The sequence below is a fragment of the Micromesistius poutassou genome, assembly GCF_964030765.1.
Source record: "Micromesistius poutassou genome assembly, chromosome: 21".
Taxonomy (NCBI): domain Eukaryota; kingdom Metazoa; phylum Chordata; class Actinopteri; order Gadiformes; family Gadidae; genus Micromesistius; species Micromesistius poutassou.
This window is the reverse complement of record NC_140291.1, coordinates 6,196,298-6,220,595: the sequence shown is the minus strand read 5'-3', so window position 1 is coordinate 6,220,595 and position 24,298 is coordinate 6,196,298. Positions and strand designations below refer to the sequence as shown.

The 24,298-nt window shown below is 48.0% G+C and overlaps 1 protein-coding gene across 4 annotated transcripts; it reads right to left on the bottom strand.

Moving 5' to 3' along the window:
* mrtfba (myocardin related transcription factor Ba) lies at nucleotides 1-24,298 on the bottom strand. Of its 4 annotated transcripts, none has more exons than XM_084485867.1 (16): nucleotides 24,169-24,298; nucleotides 19,714-19,795; nucleotides 17,936-18,209; nucleotides 13,227-13,292; nucleotides 12,753-12,808; nucleotides 12,373-12,448; nucleotides 11,642-11,803; nucleotides 11,134-11,336; nucleotides 10,615-10,758; nucleotides 10,043-10,290; nucleotides 9,584-9,755; nucleotides 7,318-8,478; nucleotides 6,628-6,780; nucleotides 6,287-6,424; nucleotides 5,763-5,823; nucleotides 1-5,500 (listed from the first exon to the last, which is right to left on the bottom strand). In XM_084485867.1, the coding sequence occupies exons 3-16, from the start codon at nucleotides 18,096-18,098 to the stop codon at nucleotides 4,995-4,997; spliced, it is 3,309 nt and encodes a 1,102-aa protein (XP_084341993.1). In that variant the 5' UTR covers nucleotides 18,099-18,209; nucleotides 19,714-19,795; nucleotides 24,169-24,298; the 3' UTR covers nucleotides 1-4,994. The 4 variants fall into 4 exon arrangements, with proteins under 4 accessions (XP_084341993.1, XP_084341995.1, XP_084341994.1 ...); XM_084485869.1 differs by having other exon boundaries at nucleotides 11,134-11,333; XM_084485868.1 differs by lacking the exon at nucleotides 24,169-24,298 and adding an exon at nucleotides 22,357-22,400.

Genomic DNA, 24,298 nt, shown 5'->3' with positions numbered 1-24,298 from the left:
AATGTGCAAAACATATGGCATACACACAATACGAGGCATAGCAAGGGGTGTGGGCGGAGAATGGAGGGGTGAGCCAACGGCTGAGACCCAACAGAAGGTGGACTCACACTAACCCTTACAATAAAGCAACTGGCAAGGCGAGGCCTTGATGACCCGTCTGTCCAACCGTGATGTGTAGGAGGGCTGTACTGTGTTAGTACAGTACTGCACTGTAATAGAACAGCAATGTTATAGTACAGTGCTGTAATGTGATAGAGGAGCGCTGCACTGTATAGAACAGCGCACTGTTATAGTCCAGCAATGCACTTTAATAGAGTGCCACTCAACTGTAATAGAACGGCTTCAAGCGCTGCACTGTAATAGAACGTTAAGCACTGCACTGTAATAGAACAAAACAGCACTATAACAGAACAGCACTGTTACAGAACAGCACTGTCCTGTAATAGAAACGCACTACACTATAACAGAACACTGCACTATAACAGAACAGCACTGCACTGTAATAGAACAACACTGCACTATAATGGAACAGCACTGAACTATAACAGAACAACACTGCACTATAACAGAACAACACTGCCCTGTAATAGAATAGCGTTTGTGAAAGGAAACAGACATTGAATTGTACTGATTGTATTGTTGCTGCCTCTGACACAGTAGAAACTCTTGGGATAGATATGGGTGCTAGACGGCGATGAAGAGCGGGGCATAGAGGTCAAGAGAGTGGTGACATCAGGAAGGGGTGGGGTCAGGGTGGACCCCTGGTCGGGGAACACGCACGGTCAAAGTGCTTCTGAACCGATCTCAAGGAGTTAGAAACATCAATGCTGCCCGGATAAGACCGTCCAGCACCGCTTCAAAGAAAAATATTTTCCATTATTGCTTCATATTAAACCCAGGAACCAACCAAGAGCCACCAGGGCTCCATGTGCCATAACTTGAACCATGTTGTTCCTCATGAGTAAACCTTGTTCTTTACACTATGCTAAATCACCTACGTATCGTAGCGTCCCAAAGTACTCTTTTTGTAAAATATTTGTCAAACACGATTTATGCAAACTGACCAAGTTTCTGTAAAGCATGTCAATTACCCAAATAACTCTACATTGCACAGACCTACATAGAAGCCCCCTCATGACAAGCCCCCCCTAGCTAAAGGGGGCCCTCACATATGAAATGCTATAACAGAATAACCGTTAACATTTAGTATTACTTTGTAAAGGATCTTGCATTGATAATCAGGCAGGATCGGACATACAGTACGGTATGTCAGGAGATCAGCTGGGAGTATTGCGTTGAGCCGTGTCTCTGGCCAATCAATGATAACCTCTGACAACCTGTGGCCAATTTGAAGTGGGAGTAAAAACAAAAAGACATAGCTTCATGCACAGCACACCTTTATAAACCTATGGCATGGCTGCCGTGGATTTCGAGAAAATCTGATATGAAAAGTTAACAAAAACCGACTTCAAATAACAATAACATTTCTTACAGATTATTTTACAGAACTTCTTAAAAAAAAAGATTTAACAGTGTTGATCTTCTACACACTTATCCCCAAAAAAGTGATAAATAGAAATAAACTAAACAATGAAACCATGACATTCAGAAAAAAAAGTGAACAATATATTCAACGTGACAATATATTCAATGCAACCATATATTCAGTGTTCCTCTGCCATTTTTGGCAACAAAAGGATGTGTGTTCATAAAGCCCTAAAGGCAGCAGAGCGAATGTCAAAAACATAGTCCTATGTTGTAAAGTCATGTCTACAAAAAGTACTGACAATTCCTCTATCCTACTTGGTTGAATATAATCAACAAAAACATAACAAGTGAACCACTGTAATAATATTTAGTCATGATCATTTTTGGAATTACATGATGTACTCTGTGCAGTATTTGGCATTTTCTTTGACTGCGGGCACACACAAACATAAAAAGACCTGTACAGATGCGTGCACACACACACACACACACACACACACACACACACACACACACACACACACACACACACACACACACACACACACACACACACACACACACACACACACACACACACACACACACACACACACACACACACACACACACACAAATATCTCTTACTTCTGTTGTCTTCCTTAAAGTGCAGCTTTAACCTTAACGAGACTATTAACCACCATGACATCACACAAAAACTGGGGAATGATCCACCATTTCAATATTCAACAATTGACAAACTATAAATGACTAAGAACATCATCGTCATTGCACTGCTGAACAGGATTAGTGAAGATTGTGCTGATAATTTGTAAATCCATAAAAAAAAAACAAAGGATAATTTACTGACGTCTATGAATCAAACAATTCCCCAAATTTTGCAGATATTTGAGCAGTTGCAGTAATTGATGCTGGGTGACAGTTGACACTCATGAAAATAAAAGAACACAATCTCTTATTATTTCTTATCTAGTTATTACTCCCTAGTATAGAGAACACCTCTATGCTATATTTTTTGCATGACCCTTATAGCTTTGAAAAACCATCGCACACTGATGCTTCTATGCGTAGGCGTAAGATTATTGCCGAAGTGAGTTGCAAAGCGTATCATGTTGTCAGGACGAAATTAAATATTTTCTTAAAGGGTTTTCAGAAAAAAAAAGAAAAAAAAAATATCAAATGTATATATCCACAGAAACTGGCCTTCGGAATGAATCAATCAGCGATACCCAAAAGCCTCTGTCATGGATCTAGTGAAGTGGACCTAGAACTAACAAGCACTACTGAAGAGAAAGGCCTTAACAAATGAGATCAATGATAATAAAAACTCCTTGGATTCCAAAGCGCTGTACAGCAAGTGTGTATCAATCAAAAGGTAGTGAAATATCAAAAAGGTGGTCGTTTTAAAAAAGGTACGTTCTATCCAAGAGAAACATGTCACCGTGTCAAAGCAGTAAACAGAAGATGCGTTTTATAAAACCGAACCCCGGGTTCAACAGTCATCAGAAGCCTTTTCTTTAAAGTAAAAGTTAAAGTATCTAGCAATAGCAAAAGGACAACACGTGTCCTTTTTCTCTAGATATAGATTTGAAGCAGACAGCTGGAGGGAAAGTGGCTCGATCACACTATCCTGAACTCTTCAACACGGATACAATTGTACACATGGAGAAATTGTGCCAGGACTTACATGCAGAAAAACACAGAAAGACGAATTTACACGTTTAAACAAACATGCTTACTTGCCCACATTCTTCCTCTTCCATTCTCTCTCTCTATCTCCTTGACACAAACACGCATAGACACAGACACACACGGGCAGGAAGGAATCTTCTTAATCTTAAAGTTATCTATTGGCTGGCGAGTCTACATTCTTCTCCTCTGCCACTTGGCTCGACAAAGGACGACCAACGACTGGTGGAGGCCAGACATCATAGACAAACCCCTCAATGTGGAGCCATTTACCATCTCAGTGGTGAAGTTCCCACTCTGAACCACATGCAAACAAAAGTGCAGAGAGCTATTTACAACAGCACTAATATATATATATATATATATATATATATATATATATATATGAACAAGTAGCACCTCTCTGTAAAGTCTTCAGACACCTCATAAGGGTGTGGCCGCAGCATACATGCACTTCAGTCAGCTGTGCATGTGTTGATGTAACGGTACTTGTTCCCTTAGTCGCTGTGGTCGGTTATAGTTTCCATCGCTAGGGAAACGAATGAGCTGCCGGATGTGTGACTAGCGTCTTGCTTTAGTCCTTCTTAACATCTCAGAGGTTACATTCAGGAGCTAAGGGCTTTGGGAGATCACCAGGGCTGATCGCCGTGGTGACCGTGGTCGTCGTTTCATTCCGGGGTGCCGATCTGACCCGGTCGGAACGGCATCAAAGTTCACATTTCCTTTTGGATGTGGATGTGAGGTTGGCGATAGCTTGCCCCTGCCTCTTTAGTGCATAGTGTCTCTCACTGAGTGGGAGGAGCCTCCGACCCACTGTCATCTGACGAGCTTGACAGGACGACGACGATGACGACGACGGGGGGGGGGGGGGGGGGTTGTCTGGTGCCAGCTTCATATCGCAGACTATACTGGCCACACGCATGTGTTGTATATTCTGGATTAAGTGCTGTACAGGGTTGAAGTGTGTATACTGAGCATCCAGATGCAGCAAGTGGAAGAAAGTGAGCTTTTGCTTTAGTCATTTTAAAGTATTGACGACAGAGATCCTAAAACAACCTGGTCCTGGTCTAAGAAGTGAATGCCCTGCCTAACACTGGGTCAACCGTCAGAGAATCACTGATAGCACCTCACCTAGTTTGGCACAGAATGCCTCAGGATATCAGCAATTGTAACAACAATGTCTACCTAACGGGTCTGTCGCCAAGCCAACGTTGTCTTGTCAGGGTCGTGTGTGTGCGTGCGTGTGTGTGCAGTATTTACATGCACACAGCCACACACCAAAGAGTCTCTGTAGGCCTCATGTTCCCAAGGCCCGGTCTGTTCTACTGTTTAACCCTGTACTCAAGGTAGTGGTCTACAGGTTACCCAGGTTAATGCTGACTTATAAAGCCATATGTGACTTTCTCAACTTTGATCAAATGCTATTATAAATGGAGTCTGCGATAATCGAAAGGTAGCGCTATGATCAACATAGCTTCAACTTTTGCTGGCCGAATGGGCCATCGTGAAAACTTCTGAACGATTCAAATGTGAATGGACATTCCTTCTGAGGAAACAACTCCTCGACAAGTGCTACGGCCATCAGACAAGCTCAGCGTCTTCTCTCTGAGAAACTACCGTTGTCATCACTACACTCTGACTGGATTGAGTTCCAACGATTAGCCATTGGTGGACATCTCCTCACTAGCCTCCTACTCGGTCGGTCCTTCCTTCTCTCGGGCGTAGTCCGTCCTTCTCTCGGGCGTGGTCGAGCCGCTCTGCCAGACGCCATCACCTTGGGTCCTTCCTATCAGTCTAACCCCCCAGCCCAGCTCCATCTATTCCCAATGCAGCTGCAGGTCCTGGGTGTCCAGGAAGTCCGAGGGCATCCCCAGAGGGGTCAGCGCCCCGGCGGGCCCCGGGGGCATGGTGAGGTCCAGCCACTCCATGTTGTCCAGGCCCGGGTCGGACAGGCCCATGTTGAGCGAGGACGGGGACGAGTCGCAGAAGGACAGCTCCGACGTGTCCATGGGGGAGTAGGGGTGCTGCTGCTGCTCCATCAGCTGGGCCTGCAGCTCCTCCATCAGGCCCAGGGTGCGGGGGTCCGACACCGGGGAGGTCCCGCCCAGGGTGCGCTCCAGGAAGGCCTCCAGCTGGTGGTCCGAGGCCAGGGAGGAGAGGCTGGGGTCGGGGGACGGGCTGAGGGCCAGCGGGGGGGCGACCTGGATCTGGGGCGGGGCCCTGGAGAAGGCGGTGTTCACCGGCAGGGTGGTGACGGTGGCCGTGACCGGCAGGCTCTTGGGGAGGGGGCTGTGGGGGTCCTGCTGGATGAAGGGGGTTATCTCTGAGGAAGGAACCAAGGACACAAAACCACGGGTTAGTGTCCTTTAGGGTTTGATAAGAGTCCTGACGCGAGATGCTTTTCGTTGTTCCAATGGTAGAAAAGAACCTTCAGATAACGATGTGTTATCTGAAATATCAGATGACACATTGTTGGTTATTTTTAAGACAATGGTGTCTGGTGTCATCAGCACTTTTCAACATTTGACACTTTTCTTTGGATTCCTCCGATGTGTTTGTGCGTGCGTGCGTGCGTGCATGCTTACCCCCACTTTCTATCAGGATATCAAACAAGTCATCCATCTGCTGGCTGGTTGCTGTGGGAACCTGAGAACCGAGCCAATAGAAAAAGAGCATTGAGGCGTGTGTGCGACCAGTACCAAGGAAACAGCCTTGAGGCTGTGAATGAATAAATACTTGGTATTTAAAAATAAGTATTTATAGATCTTTGCAGTGTTTTCAGTGGTCTGTCAGATCTGCCAGAAATTCACTTCCACACTTTGAACTGTGTATTTGTGAAACACATACTTCTACCAGAGTGTATTCGGTCAAAGAAAATGTTGTTAAGTGAGCAAAGCACAAAAATGAAGCTTGGCTGCATTATCTTTGCTCGCTTCAAATAGACTCAAATCTATTTTGGGAAAACAATTATAAAAACGAACATCTGATACGGCCATGTGTTTGGGCTCAAGTGAGCTTTGTGCGTCGTTATAAAGTGTTTTTGTGGAGTGTGTGATTGTGCATGTGATTGTGAACGTGCACGCCTCAGAGCACTGCGGGCCTGTCTGACCTGTGAGATGTTGTTCAGATGCAGATTGCGGCTCTGTTTGATGGCGTCCTCGTAGCGGGGGGGCTCCTTGCTCTTTGGGGGCTGGTTGACCTGCGATGTCGGGTGCAGGATTAGGGTTTGCTGGAACGGAGAGGGACACTGCAAGAGACATAGAAATTGTATATACAGTTAACAGTTATGAATAGCAGGAGATTTTAAGACACTTGCAATAAAATAAAATAAGGTGTATTCTATTAAGTCCCAGACCAGAAAAGAGGGTTGCTATCAAAGTGTAAATGCAAGGTACTGCAACAATAAGCGCTATAGAGCCTCAGAGGTCCCTCAACAACATTCTAAAATACCTTGTTGAGGCCTCCGTTGGGGAGGCTGTGGTTGGGAGAAGCCCGCGGGGAAACCCTGTTCTCCGGGGAGCGACTCAGGAAACACTGGGGATTCGCCTCCGGACTATTCCGCTTCTCCAGGCCCGTGGGAGTGTTGTTGCACATCGCCAGGGTCTATGAGGACACGGCCGGGGGGAAAAAAACACGTTGACAAAAAAATCAGTATAGTGTGGCCGTGAAACAAGGCCCCGTGAAGAAACAACACCCATGTGATACACAGCAGGCTCATCCAAGCCAGCGGACTCTGCGGATGCTCTGCACTGCTCTTCTCCATTATTTTTCGGATGCAAAGAATTTGATTTGAGATGAGCCTCAAAGGCCTTCTTACAAACGTACAGTGTTAAGGTTATGGCTCCCCAATAGAGTGCAGTGATTATTAATGCATGTAAAATAAATAAAAAATAAATGGGTTACAAAGGCACCTAGTCGTGAATTATGTGTTATTAATATACAATAGCAGATAAGTTAGGTGCTAATAATTGCCTGTGTCAATGGGTTTAATTTCAGATATTCTGTCATACTTTGTCACATACTGTACTATGCAAGTCATGTGTCGCAACAGGCACAAGGAGGCCCTGAGCTCACTTTATTTTTTAAATTTTCTTTGTTGACATTGTTCATGTCACGAAATTATCAGGTGATGTCACGGACCTGCATCAGAGGGGCGTGATTGGTCAGCTGCTGGCTTGGCTGGCTCGTCTCCATCTTGGAGCTCTGCAGCTGGGCAAGCGAGGCCTGCACCAGACAAGGGGCTGGATTCGACGCCGCGTGCTGGAGCATGGGCTGCAGGCTCACAGAGGCGGAGGGCAGCTGGATGGTGGTGGTGGATGCGGTGCTATTACTGGGCAGAGAGACGGGCAGGAGGATCTGTGTCGTGGGCTGGCTCCCGGCGGTCAGCAGGGTCTGGGGCTGGCCCAAGACCTGGGAGACGGTGCCCTGGTGGCTGATGAAGAACTGCTGCAGGCCGGGGGCGGGCTGCTGCGTCTGGGGCTGGGGCTGATGCTGATGGCCGTTGGGGCTCCGCTGGGACTGCGAGACCAAGCGGGGGCCGGGGCCTCCTTGGCGCTGGATCTGGGAGAAGAGCTGCACCTGGGGGATCATCTGGGTCTGGACCTGGGGGTGGACGGGCCTCCCCGAGGACACGGTGACGTCCTCCAGCTTCACCACCGTGGGCCGCTGGTTTGGGAGGGCAGAGGGGCCCAGGATGGAGTTAGTGGACGAGCAGTTGGCCAGGAGTCGGCCCTCTAGTTTGATCAGGTTGGAGTTGACGAGGGCGGGCGCGGCGGCGGCGGTGGTGGTGGTGGGCGCGGCAGGGAAGGAGGAGCTGACGGAGGAGGGCGTGTCCTGGCTCCTCTTCTCCACCTCCAGCTGCATCTTGAGCTCCTCCACCAGCCGCTGCTCCTGCTCCAGCTTCCTCATCAGCTCCTCGATCTGCCGCTCCTTCTCGTGCAGCCTGCGGTCCTTCTCCTCCGGGACCGGAGCCTGGCCCGGGTGGGCCCACACCAGGCCTCCCCGCCCGGGGCTCACCTCCTGGGGGTCGGGGGACGCCCTGGACCTGGCCAGGTCCTGCTGGAGCATGGAGAGCTCGCTGCAGAGGGGGGAGACTGGAGGAGTGGAGCCGCTGCCCTCCAGAGCCCTCTGCTGGACAGGTAGGCGTCCCGCAAGGCTGCCGTTGCTCAGCTCCATGGGGGTGGAGTTGTGGGTGGAGGCGCCGTGGTTGTCCTGGAAGGGCTTCAACCTCTCCATCAGGTCGGTCTTTGTTCCGGACACAGGAAGCCCACGTAGTTTGAGCTCCATCTTTAACTCGGCCACCTGGAAAGAGATCGGACGGTCGTCAGTACAGAGGTGGGCTGAGGAGACCAGGTGTGTCTTGCACAGTGGCACATTAGACTTAGACACTGCACTATGACTCTTTACCACTGCAGCAATGTACTCCATTACAGGGTAAAACAATGTAGAACAATGTAGTAGTGGAGCCCCAACACCATGCTCCTTTCCTGCATGTTACATTTATTTCGGTCTTTCGGATCCACTCTTGATCCGAGTCGGACCAAGTAAAATTAAGAACGTGTCGCACATTTTAAGAGTGGAAAGGAAAACACACGTCAGGAGATTGGATTTTAGGTCACACGTTCTGTGTTTATAAGGCGTTTTATAAGGTGTGGTAATGGATGGCGCTGCAAGGAACGCCAAGGTTCTGAGCAGCACTGGTAGTTACAGTGCGCCACAAAGGGACCCATTACTGGAAACCATACATCTATAACAGTATCCGTCACTAGAGGTTGCTAATGCGTCAACGTGCATGGAGCAGGTTCAAAGAACACATTGACATGACGTTGCATGACGTTCTGCTAGGGTGGTTATTTTTAACCTTTCCAGTTTTTCCATTTCATACCTCAAACTAAGTAGGCCCTTAAATGAGCCTTGGTATGTATGCCTTGGAGGGAAATTCCCTGCAGAGAAAGTAATACTTGTGGCATTTGGGAACGCCTCCTCGACTCAATGTCTTCCAACACATGATAGGGCTCACTTACACAACAATCACAACAATCAGTGCAAGGGCCGATAGACGCTACAACATTTTGTGTTTGTGTTGTGCTGTGTTTCGGCAGGATCTCCTTATCTTCATATACATCCTACAAACAGCCGCATACCATGCGCATCACTCACGCGCCGACGTGCCCCATTGGCATCGCTGACTGAAACACAACATGGAGTCTATAGTTAGGATTTTTTGGGCTTTTGGCCTCAAAGCGTATTGTTTCTTCTATTCCCGGGCCCATCTGGCACTGTTCTATTTATCGTGGCCCGTGGGCAAAGTCTAGACAACGGTGCCTTGTGTAAATACGTAGTGACGGCCCGTGGTAAATCTCTCTCCTCCTCCACCTCCACCTCCTCTGGGACCAGCGCTGGGTACCTTCATCTCCTCCAGGTTGGCGGGCAGCACGCCGGGCTTGCGGTTGGACAGGGAGCCGCTCGGCCGGGCTGGGGTCTGGGCCGGCTGGGGTGGAGGGGGCGAGGTCTGGGGCATGGGCGCGGCCGGGAGGGACACCACGATGGAGGTGCCGCCCTGACCCTCGCCCACGGGTCTAGAGAGAGGGAGAGAGCGAGAGGGGGAGCGAGACATGGTAAGAGTTAGGAATATCAAGTAAAAGATGGAAGACGAGGAGAGTGGAAGTCGAGATACCGCTGGCAAAGTAGAGGGTGGTAGGACAAACTCCAGATTGTAGCACAATACAACTTTTTACTTATTATATAGTGAATACACTTTATAATACTGATACTATATGCAGACTGAAGAATGGTAGTTGTAGTTTTTAAACCTACTTGAGCGGAGCAGGCAGTATGGTCTGGTAGTTGTAGTTTTTAAACCTACTTGAGCGGAGCAGGCAGTATGGTCTGGTAGTTGTAGTGCTGCTGCTGCTGGCTGAGAATCTGCAGCTGGAGGAAGAGCTGCTGCTGCTGGAGGAGCCGAGCGTAGGAGGAGTCCATGGGCGCCTCGCTGGCCTCCAGCTTCTGGTCCGGGGGAACGTACTGGTGGTACTTGAGCTTCCTCACCCGCGACTTGGCCTCCTTGCCCTTCTTACTGCGGCTCTTCTCCGAAGGCAGCTTGGGCTGGCTTTGCTGGGGACGCAGGGAGAGATGGAGTTGAGGAGTGACCGGATTGAGACATTATAAGCTAAAACAGTTCTTGTTGCTTTTTGTTGTACACAATAAACAATGTGATTGAGACAAATTCTACAGCCGATCGCATGGACTTTAAATAAAATCTATTATTATCTGAAATGTTTGTTAGTAATTGTATTATTGATACCTTTTTGATTTTCCACTATAGCCATTTACAATGCTGGTGATTTAGCTTAATCAATGATGTATTCAAATCACTATAAATGAAAATAAAATGAAAACTACAGCCAAAAATATGTAAATTGGACCTGTCGTGCTTACTTTAATAAGCGTCGGGCCGGGCTTTGATGGAACTACAGTGGTGATTGGCTGTGCAGGAGGAATTGCTTGGCCAATAGTCAGTTGCTCGTTGGTGGAGAATGCCTTCATGAAGTCTGCCACCGCTTGGGAAACAACTGTGAGGGGCTGTAATGGAGAGACGTTTAAGACATTGAAAAGACTTTATACTGGAAATATCAACAACCTCCATTGAATGCATCGACTACTGCATAAAAATCTAAATTGCAGATGGGGCAGAAATATGCATTGTCTGTGTAAAAAAAACAGCTCAAAACAGCAATGTTGCATCCACACTCAACGCTTACAAGTCTGCACACTGAAACCTCTTTGAAGCAGTCTTACTTAAATTACCTTTTTGCCATTGATGAAACTATTTACTTTTAAAAGGTAAATACATATATTATATTATATACACAACCTCCAGACCTAAGAAGCAAAGGTATCTCCACCAGGTACAATAGTGCCATTACCCTACTGCAAACCAGCCACGTATCCTCCTACCTGCAGGGTCTGTGGTGCCGGCGGCTGCGGTGGCGGTGGTGGGGGTGGTGGTGGTGGAGGTGGGGCCTGGGTGGGGGTCTCTGGGGGCCGGGTCTCCGCGGGCGAGGGGGCGGAGCTCTGGGACTCCTGGCTGGCCGGCGTCTCTGGGGACATGGCGTCCCCGCTGTCGTCCTCCAGCACCTTGGGGTAGTTGACCTGGCCTACTGTGGAGGACAGACCACACCACTGACGGCCACCGCAGCGTCCACAGCTGCCTCTCTTTTGACCTTTGAGACCACGCTTCAAACAGTGTTTTCAAACGCCAAAAAACAACCGGTTTGTTCGGAGATGCTCTGTATTCAAGCAAAACGTATTTATTTCTGAAACAAACGATCGTGTCGCGTTTCGTCTCGCGTTTTCGTTTCGTCGTCGTTTTTTTTTGTAGTGTCCCTGACCCACGCACACCCACCCACCCACCCACACCACCAATCAGATGTCTTGTCGTCAGCCCCTGGCCCTGCCCACTCACCGATGATGGCCTCCTTGACGCTGGAGTCCACCGGCAGGATGTTCTTCTCCACCAGCTCCATGGGCCCGGGCCGCTGGGCGATCTTCTCGTTCAGGTTGTCCGCCAGCCGGGCTCTCTTCAGCCTCATCTGGGTGGCCTGCAGCGACGGCTCCGCCCCCGTCTCTGGAGAGCGGGAGAACAAAACAAAACAAAAACAGAACAAGGTTGTTAATGGATGGATTAAAGCTCGACTGATGGAGGTTAACGATGTCCCTGCCGAGGTCGGGGGAGGTCGGTGTGTTGATGTGGCGGATGAACGAGCCTGCCAAATGTGATGTATTTATTTATTATTAAGTATACCGGAAACCATCAAACATTGATGATTACTGGATTGATTCACTCACCATACCCCGGGTTTCACCAGAAGCGGCGCTGCCCAAGCCATTTCCATTTTAGTACTTAGTTCCTCTTTAATGTATAACGATTTAATATCTAGGCTGCAATGTTTTGACTTCCCTCCCCCACGTGCTAGCATAACACTCAGCGCTCGGTGGATGTAATATGCGCTGCACCTCCCGGAGCACTGTACAAACAGCGTCTGGGCCAAACTCAATTTTGTGAGATGCGGTGGAGAAGGGACCCCCTAATCCTGGGCAAAGCCAGAGCAGCATTCGGGGAAACATTTGAGTCTGTCAGGCTAAGCTCAGATAATAGACTGGATGTACCAGCGGTGATGAGCTACACATCCTTACCCTGGAGGATGTGCATGCGGACCAGCTCTGCCCTCTCCGGCCGGCTGCGGATCTTGTGTTTGAGGAAGTTCTCCGTCTAAGAAATGAGACAAAAAAACTAAAAGTTGCAGGAGAGTCTTTCTTTTCAGGTGTCCTGTTTGCAGATCGTCTCCCAATGCGTTTCTATCCCTTTGGGCACATTGGCCACCATTGACCAATTCATATCCATGTATCGGTCTCAACCAATCACATACGGGATTGAGTTTTTGACTTTTCTTTCAAATGTACAAATTCTGTGTTCCGAGTTCCGAGGTTGCCGTTGCTGGGTCAAGTCTGAGATGTTGTCATACCAATGTATTTCAGTGTGTACTGCACTCTCTTGTTCACTGCTGCAGTCTTACCCTTGCTCTTTCCAAGCTGCGTATCTGCCCATGGAAAGCAGCTGGGCTCTTGAGGGCTACGGGGAGAACACAAAAACAGTTTCATCAACACATGCATCAAAACAGGGACGCACCATGGATTCAGAAGGATGCGCGATTCCCCCCAACACAATGGGTTTCATATAGATTATATACAGGGTGTCCCATTCGTTTAACCGTGTCACTCATGTGCGAGATATTACACCCCACTTGAAAAGAATAACATGTGTTGTGCATGCAGGGGGGGGGGTTAGTGTAGCGGCTAGGGACTTCGACTGTGCCAGCCGAAACAGTTCTGGCTTTGGATCCCAATGTCTGCAAGTTTGACTGTAGGCGTCATCCCTGCCTCTTCGTTCTGTGTCAACCTAGTTTTAGCCAGGTTTTACTTAGCTAGTCGTGTTCGCGAGAGGTAGGACGTCAGGTAGAAGGATGCGTTAAGGGAGGCTCTCTACTCACGTGGCATGATGCCCTGGTCCACCAGCTGTTCTCTGGTCCGTCTCTGCTGGAGCCTCAGCTGCAGAACTGTGAACAGGAGGACGGAGGCAGCACACGTAAGCCAGGCTTGTAGGAGGAAAAAACGACGCATCGGCTGACATGTGGACCACGACAGGAAGCACGAAGGGTCAATGCTGTCCGTAAACAGGAAGTTTGGGGAAGTGAAACAATAGAAAATATGTTTCCAGTCACACCGTCCAGCTGAAGGAGGTTCGGACAATAAAGAGGAAGAGGCTTCCTTTCGATTTGTAGATCCAAATGTTTTACTGGATAGCATATTAGACAAACATTGATAGACAGCCGTTTTAGCAAGGCTGTATTCATTGAACACATTGGAATCCCCCCAAAAGCTTGTAATGTCTCCTAAACGTATCAAACTATAATCAGAGAAGTCCTGTATGTCTGTCTGTCTGTCTGTCTGTCTGTCTGTCTGTCTGTCTCTCTGTCCTGCGATTTTCTCGACAACTGCTCCTTCGATCGACGTCTCGCTCGCCGTGTGAATTGCTGAAGTTGTCCTCGGATTAGCGGTTCTCCAGATATCCGCAAGCAGCAACACCCTAGGCCAAGCCATTGACCTGTTTCGAACAGGCACGCTTTGAACAGACACTGCACTGGTAAATCTAAATTGGCACCCGATAGCTCACCCCGAGAAACTGTACATATTTTCCGTGCAGCTGGCAGAGACAGCGTAGCACCTGGCTATGCACTCCCCCCCCCCCCCAGATGCATGAGAGAGACGAGGTCCTTCATTACATTCAATACACAGCACCAGTCTCCACGTGTCCCACTAACAGACAGACACCCCAGCCAGGGGGCCCAGACACCAGGGACAAACAGCCTGCAGGTTTAGATCTGAAAATTTGCCCGCTTGCTGGAAGACTCTCTGGACAAATCCCCGGTGCAGGAAGGATGAGTCAAAGCATCGTCAATCAGCAGGAAATGAACTGATGAGCTGATTTCTCTACCTTAGATTGGTGGCTTGTCAGTCAAACCACGCAAAATTAAGATATCCATTTGCACTCAGGTTCCATTCATATTCATACGACTTTGTAGACTAAATGATTCTTCCACGAGCCCAACAGAAGAAATTAAACAATCGATGAAAAGAATATACTAGTGCTGCACTAGCGACAAGGGAAAACACTACAACACAAATGTTCCGTCCAACTTTGAGTACAGGGGCACTTCAACTAACTGCACAAAGGGAGTTGTAGTTCCTGCCCCTGGGCCGCTTTATGGATATTAATTATTTACTTTATTACATAGTGTGTTACAAGTGCATCACTGTTGTAACACCACCCCCTACATCCCAAACACACTCAACTCTACTACAAGTAGCACCAAAATCAGCGTGTCAAGTGATATGATGCAAGTGTCCAGCCTTGTCCTATTCCTCAATAGTTCAGTCTAAGATCCCCTTCGAGGGAACAGAGGGTCGCACTCATGATTCACTTCCAGAAGGAGCGTCCAAACTCTGAAAATAGTGTGACGCCCACGGCCCACGGCCCACCCGCCCACCCCCCCTCCCCCCACCCCACTCCTCCTAAATCCTCCGACAGACAGACTCAACTACAGCTACCAACACGGAGAATGAGAAAAGCTGAAATGGCTACGGTCAATAAGCATTAGCAACCTGCAGAATTAGCATGATTAACACCAGAGCAGAACAAAAACAAAGTTCTTACCGGAGCTGAACCTGCTGGTCAGGTCGACAGGTGTTACTATCTCCATACAAGCCATCGTGCCCTCGCTCGCCTACTCCCTTACAACTTGCTCTCCAAAGCACCGAGCTTTAGCTTCATGCCACTGGCTGCTAGAAGAGCCGGCTCTCAGCTAACATAGCATGTCCGGCGCTCTACAGTCATGTTGTGTTCGATCTGGATGGAGTGAAACCGGAGAGGCTGCGAGTCCGCCGCGCTACACACCCTGTCCAGGAAAATAACAGCACTATAACAATGCCCAGATTTTTCTCTGGCATTCACTTGTATTTCTCTCTTTGCTCTCTCCCCCCCTCTAGTCTCTCAGTGTCTCTTGGTGTGCCTAAAGAGGGTATCTGCATACACACATGCTCACAGCCAGACACAGAGGAGGGAAAAGGGGAGGGCAGGGGAGGGCTGGGCTGCACTAGCTCCTGTAACTGCCTGACGTCAGGACAGATGCCTGAGTCAGCAGCATGGGCCAATCAGAGCCGAGCACAACAGGACCGCTGCATGCACAAAACAAAGCACACCAAAAAACACCAACAACATCTAGAGGGCTTTGATGAGAGGCACGCTCGGAAAATAAAGCGTGCGATCATCGTTTCCTATAAAAAGATGAACACTTGAATCGGTGCACATATTTCCATCAGCCTGGATAGCGAGACATTCGCTTTGTATATGTTGAGCACATGTCTTTCCTAAACATATATCTGAATCTTTTTTGCCTGGTTACACACACACACACACACACACACACACACACACACACACACACACACACACACACACACACACACACACACACACACACACACACACACACACACACACACACACACACACACACACACACACACACACACGTTTGAGGACAGAGAAGTAGCTATTATTCAGACCAATAATGTTTATATGAACTGCACCAGATTTTTTTTACAAATCTCCAGTGCAAAGGGAACCATACGTATTGACCAGAAGGTTGTGTTCTTGTGCCTGTTTAAGGTGGGACCATCAGACTTCCAGTCAATTTCACCATCTCTCTCCAACGCCCGAATGCCAGGAAGGGGCATGCAAACACAAAGTGACCTTTCACCTGCACAGCACAGATAGGTGCACACATACGTGCACACAACACACGTGCATGTGTCAATCATCAGTTTGACCCACACCACTGGAGAGATACTGTCAGTTATAAGAGTCCCCCATTCTTTCTCTGGCTGAGTGGTTCCCATTCTGATTTTGAAGTGAACATGATAAATAATGGGCTGCTTTGTGGCTGAGCCTGCTAACACTCTAACCACAGAGGCGCTACGCCTTGCAGGGATCCAGGTTTGATTCTGACCTGCTGTCCTATGCGAAATGTCATTCTCTCTCTTTCAACCCCACTTTAACCTCCATCTTCACTGTCCATCAAAAAGGCTAAAAAGACAATATAGCTAATTTATTTTAAATGGCGCCTAGTTTAAACTGTACTTAAATGTTGAGAGCGTGAAGAAAGAGCAGGAAGTATCCTATCAGATAAGAGAGTCTTTTATCTGTTCTCTGCAGCCTATTTCTGGCTTGTCTGACTACATCTGTGCTCACATGTTAATCTGATAGATTAGCCTCCCGGTCAAGTTGCCGATGCCATCGCGGCACAGAGCTACTGCCAATCCAGCGGTGCTGGCTGCAGTCCCTCCGTCTCCTCCTCCCCCTCCTCCACCTTCTCCTCCCCCCAGCCAACCGCCAAGACCAACCAAGAGCCAAGTCCAAGTCAAGGTGGCAGTTTCAACACATGGGTGTTAAAACACTAGAACACAGAAGGGGAACTGGTCGTTGGAAAAGGTGGAGGTGGAGTGGATGAGCCATCTGTGTCTGGGCCATGTGTGTGTGTGTCTGTGTTTACGTCCCGGGGGGGGGGGTGTATGTAGAGAGTGTGTGATGCTGCTGCTGTTGTAATTCCACAGAGTCTTTCCACTCAGTCACTGTGCAGTGTAAATCCCATTCTTGGCCGTGCTGAATACAAAACCCGAGGCCCTCACACGACCTGCGCCACTTTATCACTCCCAGTACTGGGCGACAAGCGCCCCTCGAAATCCGATCGATATCGCTGGGTATAATTTGCCTGAGAAAGCCCGCGATCGCTCAACACCAGCGTGTCAATATTGTCCCAGGCTATCATTACCGACTGGCACTCCACCCGGTACAGCAAAGGAGCTGCGTGCCAGCGCTGCTGAAAAACCTGCTGCAAGAACGATCTTGCCCATCCGTCAGCCTCTCAGTCCGGACGGTGGCCCCGGTTCAAACAGCCACAGTCTGGTGAGAGTGACGGGAAGCCGGGCGAGTGGAACGCACTGCAATTTCCTTTGGGTGAAATCTGATGGGAATATCAGGGCTCGCCTGCTGGAATGTTGATGAGGCACTGCCGTTAGCCAATGATTGGTTGACCCAACGACAATGTGCACAAGCCGACCGGTCGGAATGACTGACTAACCATGGGCACACACAGACACAACCCCACACACCCACATACCCACACACGTGTGTACGTGCAGTTTCTATGGTCGGATACAGACAATACGACTTTTGTATTTTAATGCTGCATTACTTGGACCTTCTACTGTTTTATCTCTATTCCAAGTATTGCTGCTGCCTTCAACGGTGCCCTGACTGGATCATCTATATGGATCAACTACCTAAATCTCCCTATGTTCTCCTCCATCATCATTGCACACACTGTCCCAACACATAGTGAGCCAGAGCAGCAGCCTGAAGCCCGGACTGAGACGGCTATGGTCTGAGGACAACATCATTGTACCCTACGCCGGAAGTGCCTCAGAGCTCTTTCGAACTACGGCGCTAGAAGTGAAAGACGCTATAGCAGCTTGCCAGTCTCGTCTCCACGCTTCTGCTTCCCTCACTGCTCAACGACTAACTAACCCCATGACGGCATTCCAGTGGGAAACGCTGGCCTAGAAGGAGATGTGGGCTTACCGTTCTTACGCTCGTTGAGGGGGGGCAGCTTCACTTTGGGCTGGAGAGTCAGCTCCTCCAACTCGTGGGTCACAGCCTCACTCTGGGGACTGGGCACGAGAAGACTCAACATCCCACAATCCCCCTCTGCTCCCAACAGCCCCATGGAAGCCTGGAGCTCCATGGTGCCGTTAAAGAGGGCAGGGAGGTTGGATGGGGTGTGGGGGGGTCCCGGGCAGCGGTGGACGAGTCTGCAGGCGAGGCTGCCCTCCTGCCTCTGTTGTCACAGCGACACCTGAGAGAAAAGAAAAGGGAAAATACATGTGGTTAGCGAAGATCAGATAGAGGCACATAGCGAAATCTATGCCTATTAGCAGCCGATTAATTTGGACTTTTATTCCTAACCACAAAGAAAGGAATACAGGACTGACTGTAGACTAGATGTGGGGGTGGGTCTTTTTCTTATAATAGCATTTGACTAATAACTAATTAGTCTTATAAAGGAAAAGACTAAATTATGCAGAGTATAAATTATTAAGTACACTTTAATGTGCACGATCAATGGTTCAGAAGAAGTAGAAATAAAACCCACAGGTTCACGTCATGGTTCAACACCATTTTGTGGGCTCTTCCAAAAAAGACTCCAGCAACTCGGAATAACAATCATTACCGACGCGTTGGCACGGCGCACTAGGACCGGGTTAAAAGGCTTGGGGTGGCCTTTCGCTCGCAGAACATCTGGAAGCATTCAGGGCCTGCCCCCATTTCTCATTAAAAAGCACAGCACTTAGCTGATAATTATATGAGGAATAATCATTTTCAAACCACGGAGGCCTGAGAAACACAGGAAGCCCGTTTGAAGAACCGGCTCTACGGCACCGCCGCCGTCGCTGTCGTCTCCATGTGACGGCGGTTTTCTAAAATAGAGTCCGGGAAAGGAACCGCTTCAGGGAGCAAAACAAACAGCCGGGTAACCAAGGCTCTCTGACTAGCCTCACGACCCCGGGGGGGGGATGACGGATGGCCGGGCCGCACCAGCGCAAACGGGGCCGGCGCCGGTTATTGTTTTTCAGCGAGGGCCGACAGCCATCAGTCGTAAGGGTCCGAGGAGCCGTTAGTGAAGGGAACGACTGTGTTGGCGTTGGCAGAGGACACCCCACCTCGACCGAGCGGTGGTGCGGGCTGCGGCCATCGGGGCGAGGGTTACGCCATGGGAGTCGATGGACTGACTGAGGGGCGGCGCCGCGAGAACCGCAGAAGACATCACAGAAGGAGAGCGGGTCGTAGAGCAAGAGCCGGAAGTGCAATGTGAGATTTCGGGTTTGATTCCCTTCAATCTCCGCAGGCTACCTGTAGGCATCGTTGACGACTGCTCTTCCGTGCCTCTGACTTTGTAGGGAGTCACTTAAAGTGGATTCAAGTGTAGGTGACTATTTGCCTACACAATTGTGATAGAAGTCAAAACCTGAATTAAGCCTGGCACTGGATCCCTCCCTCCTCCTGTGGTGGAAGGAGGGATGTGATGGATAGGCAAGCGCTACACTTCTAATGGGTTTCTACCTAAGCTGAGAGGCTACATATAGGAGAAGAAAATGCAAGTGTAATATTATAAACCCTACCAACACATATGCACAACAAATGGAATCCATTCCTATGCTGGACATTTAGCGTGAACATAACAACACGGAACATACGAACCATAACGATACGGAACATACGATGACGGAAAACAGACCAAGAGCTATTTAGGGTCATATCCCGGTACAGGTGGGATTTTTCTTTCGTAAGACAAAGCTTACCTTTGGTGGGAGAGGAGTGGATCAGCCGTCTGGCCAGTCTGTCTGATCGCTTGCCGCCACTCTAAGCCATGGATAAGGAAACCTAAAAGATACGAGAGAGCGGTCCAAGCATAAATTTCCAACACTCAATAAGAAATTCAACCCTCAACAAAAACAACCCGTGTCCAACCATTTTAGGACCTCGACATTATTCGGGATCAGAGTATATTAACTAGCTTCGGTGGGCGAGGAAGGAACCAAAATTAGCCACAGCGAAACGCAAGCTCTCCGATCTAGTGCGCTTTTGAGCGTTCTGATAAAGGCCAATGTGTTGTGTGTTGCTGGGGAAACTGGCAGCGGTCTCTATGACGATGGGAGGTGGATGGGTCCGATCAGAGGTACAATGGCAAGGGATGCTCAAGAGACTCTTGTCAGTTTAAGTGCTGTGGCATCAAAGTGCCGGAGAAGGAGAACAATATGGTCTTCTTGGTGGTATGATGCAAAGAGAGACCTTTCCCAGCCATTCGCTGGGGCTGGTGTACAAAAGATCAGCCTGTTGGATTGGATACCAGATGGGCTTCAATTGGATATAGGTCGCTAGGAAACTTCAAGAGAGCGAGAGCGATGAGAGAGAGTGGGTGAGAGAGAGAGCAAGGGAAAAAGGGAGAGTAAAACAGATAGGGTGTACAGGGTGAAAGTACATCTCATGCTTGTTTAGACTCTCTCCATACATTCCAACACACAGCCTGCCACATGTTCGGGAGTCGGGATTCAATTCAAACAGAGATAGTGAGGAGAGAGAGAGAGACAGAGCGAGTTTGTGAGCGTGAGATAGAGAGTAATTCAGGCTGCAGAGAAAGAGAGCCAGAGAGAAAGAGAGAGATGGTAGAGATAGCAAGACTAAGACAAGTGGCAGAGGGCGAGGGAGTGAGAGCGAAAGAGAGAGTGAATGTGAGTGAAGGAAAGTAACGGCCCACTAGGATACATTGGGGTAAACACAGGACCGTGTCCCCGGCAGAATTGTATCCCAGGTCCAGATGGCAGCCCTGGCTTGGGGCTCTGAGCCTAGCAACAACCATTCAGAACAACTACAGATTATCAATTGACCTCTGGTATACTATATATGGTACGGATGTACTGTATATATATATAAGTTAGTAAGGAAGAATTGAGAGGCTCTGACTTTTATGTTGTGCCTCAAGTTGCCTGAAGAGCCAACTCAGTTGTGGGAATAATTTAATGTGTTAGACGGCCACGACTAGGGCCATGGGGAACACAATGTGCTTCATCCAATGTTTACTCTTCAGAAAGGGAAATGTGCTTCGAGTTAGGCTCTCGTAGACTAAATAAGCATTCTAGTTTGCAAATACATACGCAGATCGGCAGTTTTGCACAACAGCTTATTTTGTCATTTTTTACCCTTTAATCCAAAGAAGCTGGTGTCAACAAAAAAGTCATTAAAGAACAAAAATCTTGCTTAAGGATGCCTAAAGGTTGGGCATTGAGACATGAACTAAGTCAGTTTTGGCAGGTAGTCGAAGATCCACAAGACTAACCTGCCCCGAGCTTATAATATGAAATATGAAAATACTCAAAAAACATCTGGTTGCACCTTTATCCTTGGACAGAGAGATTCAGAGAGCCTGAAAAAAGAAAGATGGAGATAGAAACCAAACAAGTGAAATAGCTCTTCCTGTGTGTTTTTACATAACAGAACATTAACATAACAGAATTGACAGCGTCTCAGTGAGACCATTCTCACTAGACTTCATTAATGTCCGCCTCAGGGGACCAATAAGTCATTACTGTTCTACAAAGAAACGGGGAAATAACTTCATTTAAATCGTTTAAAAAGGAGCCAAAACAAGTAGCAATTTCCTCTGGTGTTCAAAAGATGTCCAAGTATCCGATACACATTAGTGGCTGGAAGTAACTCTTTAGAAACCAAGTGAATGCCTCAGCTTTCTGCTAGAAGGCCAACAGCCACAGGCTTAGCTGTTGCTGTTACAACTAATTAGTTACCTCCTGTTGGCGGTGTTACCACTAATTAGTTACCTCTTGTTGGTGTGTCTGGCAACATTGGATTCATTTGGCTTCACCAGCACACATCAATACAGCAGAAATAAAGAACAGCTTGCCTGCTGTTGTATATAAAATTAGATTTGAGTAGAAAACTACATCATCAATATTGGCTTGTATGCAGAGGTGCCATATGCAGAGGTGAAACGATAAATAAACTCAATGGCGCTAAATATGGTTTGATCCACCCCCTGCCTGTCTGCTTATCCTGCATTTCACGTCATATCAAGTGGTAAAGCTAAGTAACCAATGCTAATTGTGAACTAGTTAGACTCAAGTGTGCCACAATTGTGTTATCGTGGAATCTCAGAATCGCAGTGGTTTTCCCAAAGCGGATATACACTCCAGGGGAAGCTAAACCAAGTCATTATTTGTTTGTGTCTAGGACCTGAACATGGGCTTTATCCAGTCATCCACACATGTACATCCATGGGAGTTGATGGGAATTTCACAAGGCCACTGAAACCAAAAACAACCAGAGTGAATGATTGACCCATTTGCATCAGCACCACAACGCACCACAGTTCCAGTAAGAGAGGAGCCTATTTGGTCAATGAATTAGGTCACATTCAAAACCGGACTTACCGTTGCAAACTAAATGTAAAGTTGCCTTGGGCGCACAGGATCCCACCTAGACCAGACTAAACGATCTGGGAAAAACAAAAAGACAGAGCAAGAGGGGGTGGGGGGACTGTTGGAAGAGCTCTGCATACCGACGAGAACGGGGCCAGGGGTCATCGATACTACAAATAGCATCGGTCACACACACACACTTCATATCAAGTACTCAATGGCATACTTTGTTAATACTACTACTACTACCAATGAATACTATATCCTACTATTTGTGTAAATAGGACGAAAATAAAAACAAACATAACAATTGGACTGATGTCCCTGCCATCCTGCCATAACGTCCATGTCATCTCTAACTCGCACGCACACATGAAGACACACCCACACACACACACCCACACACAGAGAACCACATAATGGTCAGCTGTGTTGGTGGTGGGAAGCCCGTGTAGAATTAAGCAGCAGACACCAGACTCAACTGGTTGCTCTCTCCCACGGAACAAACATTACAAATGATGTCATCGCCGTGGTCACTGTTCATCTGTGTTGCCACACATTGACAGGTCATGCCATTTCCTCCCTGCCTTGCCAGCTGCTGGCCTATACTGAATGGAAGACACATTTTAAATGATAAAGCAATAATAAAAAAAAGAAAAAAAAAGGATAGCCTGTACAATAGCAGAGGATAGGGTCTCAGGCTTTAGAATAAGGGGCCAAAAATAAAGGTCAGGTGACAGGAATTAAACTCTAGTGAGGGAAGTCAACACACCATCGAAACAAAGGAACCACTGGCTTTACATTTAAACAATGAAATGCAGCCAGTAGCATACACCCAGGTGCACCCAGACTGCAGGCTAAATCTATTCAGGGACTATTGTTAAAATAATATTCATACTGCCAACACGACTGACAGACAATGCAGGAGGAACAGGTTGGGGAACCAGTTGGTGAAAAGTTTCACACTATGGTTTGACCTGGTATATTTATGACAAATGAGACAAGTTTTCAGTTAAGGCTGCAAATATAGTACCTAGGCATATGGCAAACATTTACAAAACTAGGCTATCATTAGCTAAATTATACACATATTCTGAATGAAAATGTGTGTTTTAAGCATCAGTGAGTACAAACACTTCACAAAAGAGAAAAACAATCCAGAGATGATTGCTTTCCCAACACCAATATCCGCCGTTTCAGACTTTCCAATGAAAAGAACAAATAAGAAATGACCTCGGAAATGACCTCATCATGTCTGTGGTTGACTCATAAGTCTCGGTCTGATTAGTTACACGATGACATCACTATTATTACATCATATAAGAACCGCACGGCCTTCCGCTCGGTAATAGCGAAAATAACATTGGATTGGGTAACAGAGACGAGATGTCATGTTACTAAACGCGATATGGGTTGCTCATCGTACAGTTACTCGCTTGACAGCGACCGTTGCTATTTTGCGCTCAACATACTGCCTTTCAAATATGCGACCAACGTTGATACACAGGGGTTTCGATGTCTACCTGTATGAATAATGCGGCGGTGGCAGCAGTGTAGGTGTAGGACAGGCTAAAGCCGCTTAGATAATACATCTGACAGGTGTGACAGCGGCAGGCACTGCAAATATGACTGCACCCAACGAACATGATATCATTGCCTGTCAGTCGCGCTAACGTTAATCGGTGCAGACCCCCATGTCGCAGACATCCATCCATTCCCGCTACGTAAACAATCATGAATCTCTCATGACATGTACGCGAGCTATATCGAGCTAACACGCTAACGTGCCAAAAACAAGACAACACGGCAGCTGTCGGCTCTTACCAAACAAGAAACAGGTTGCGCTCCGGTAGACGGCACGGCGAACGCGGCCCTTGGCGGATGTATGTTGTGTATTTTTCTGAATAGCCAAGTTTATCTGACGGAGTAAAATGGCTGCGACTGATCTATTGGG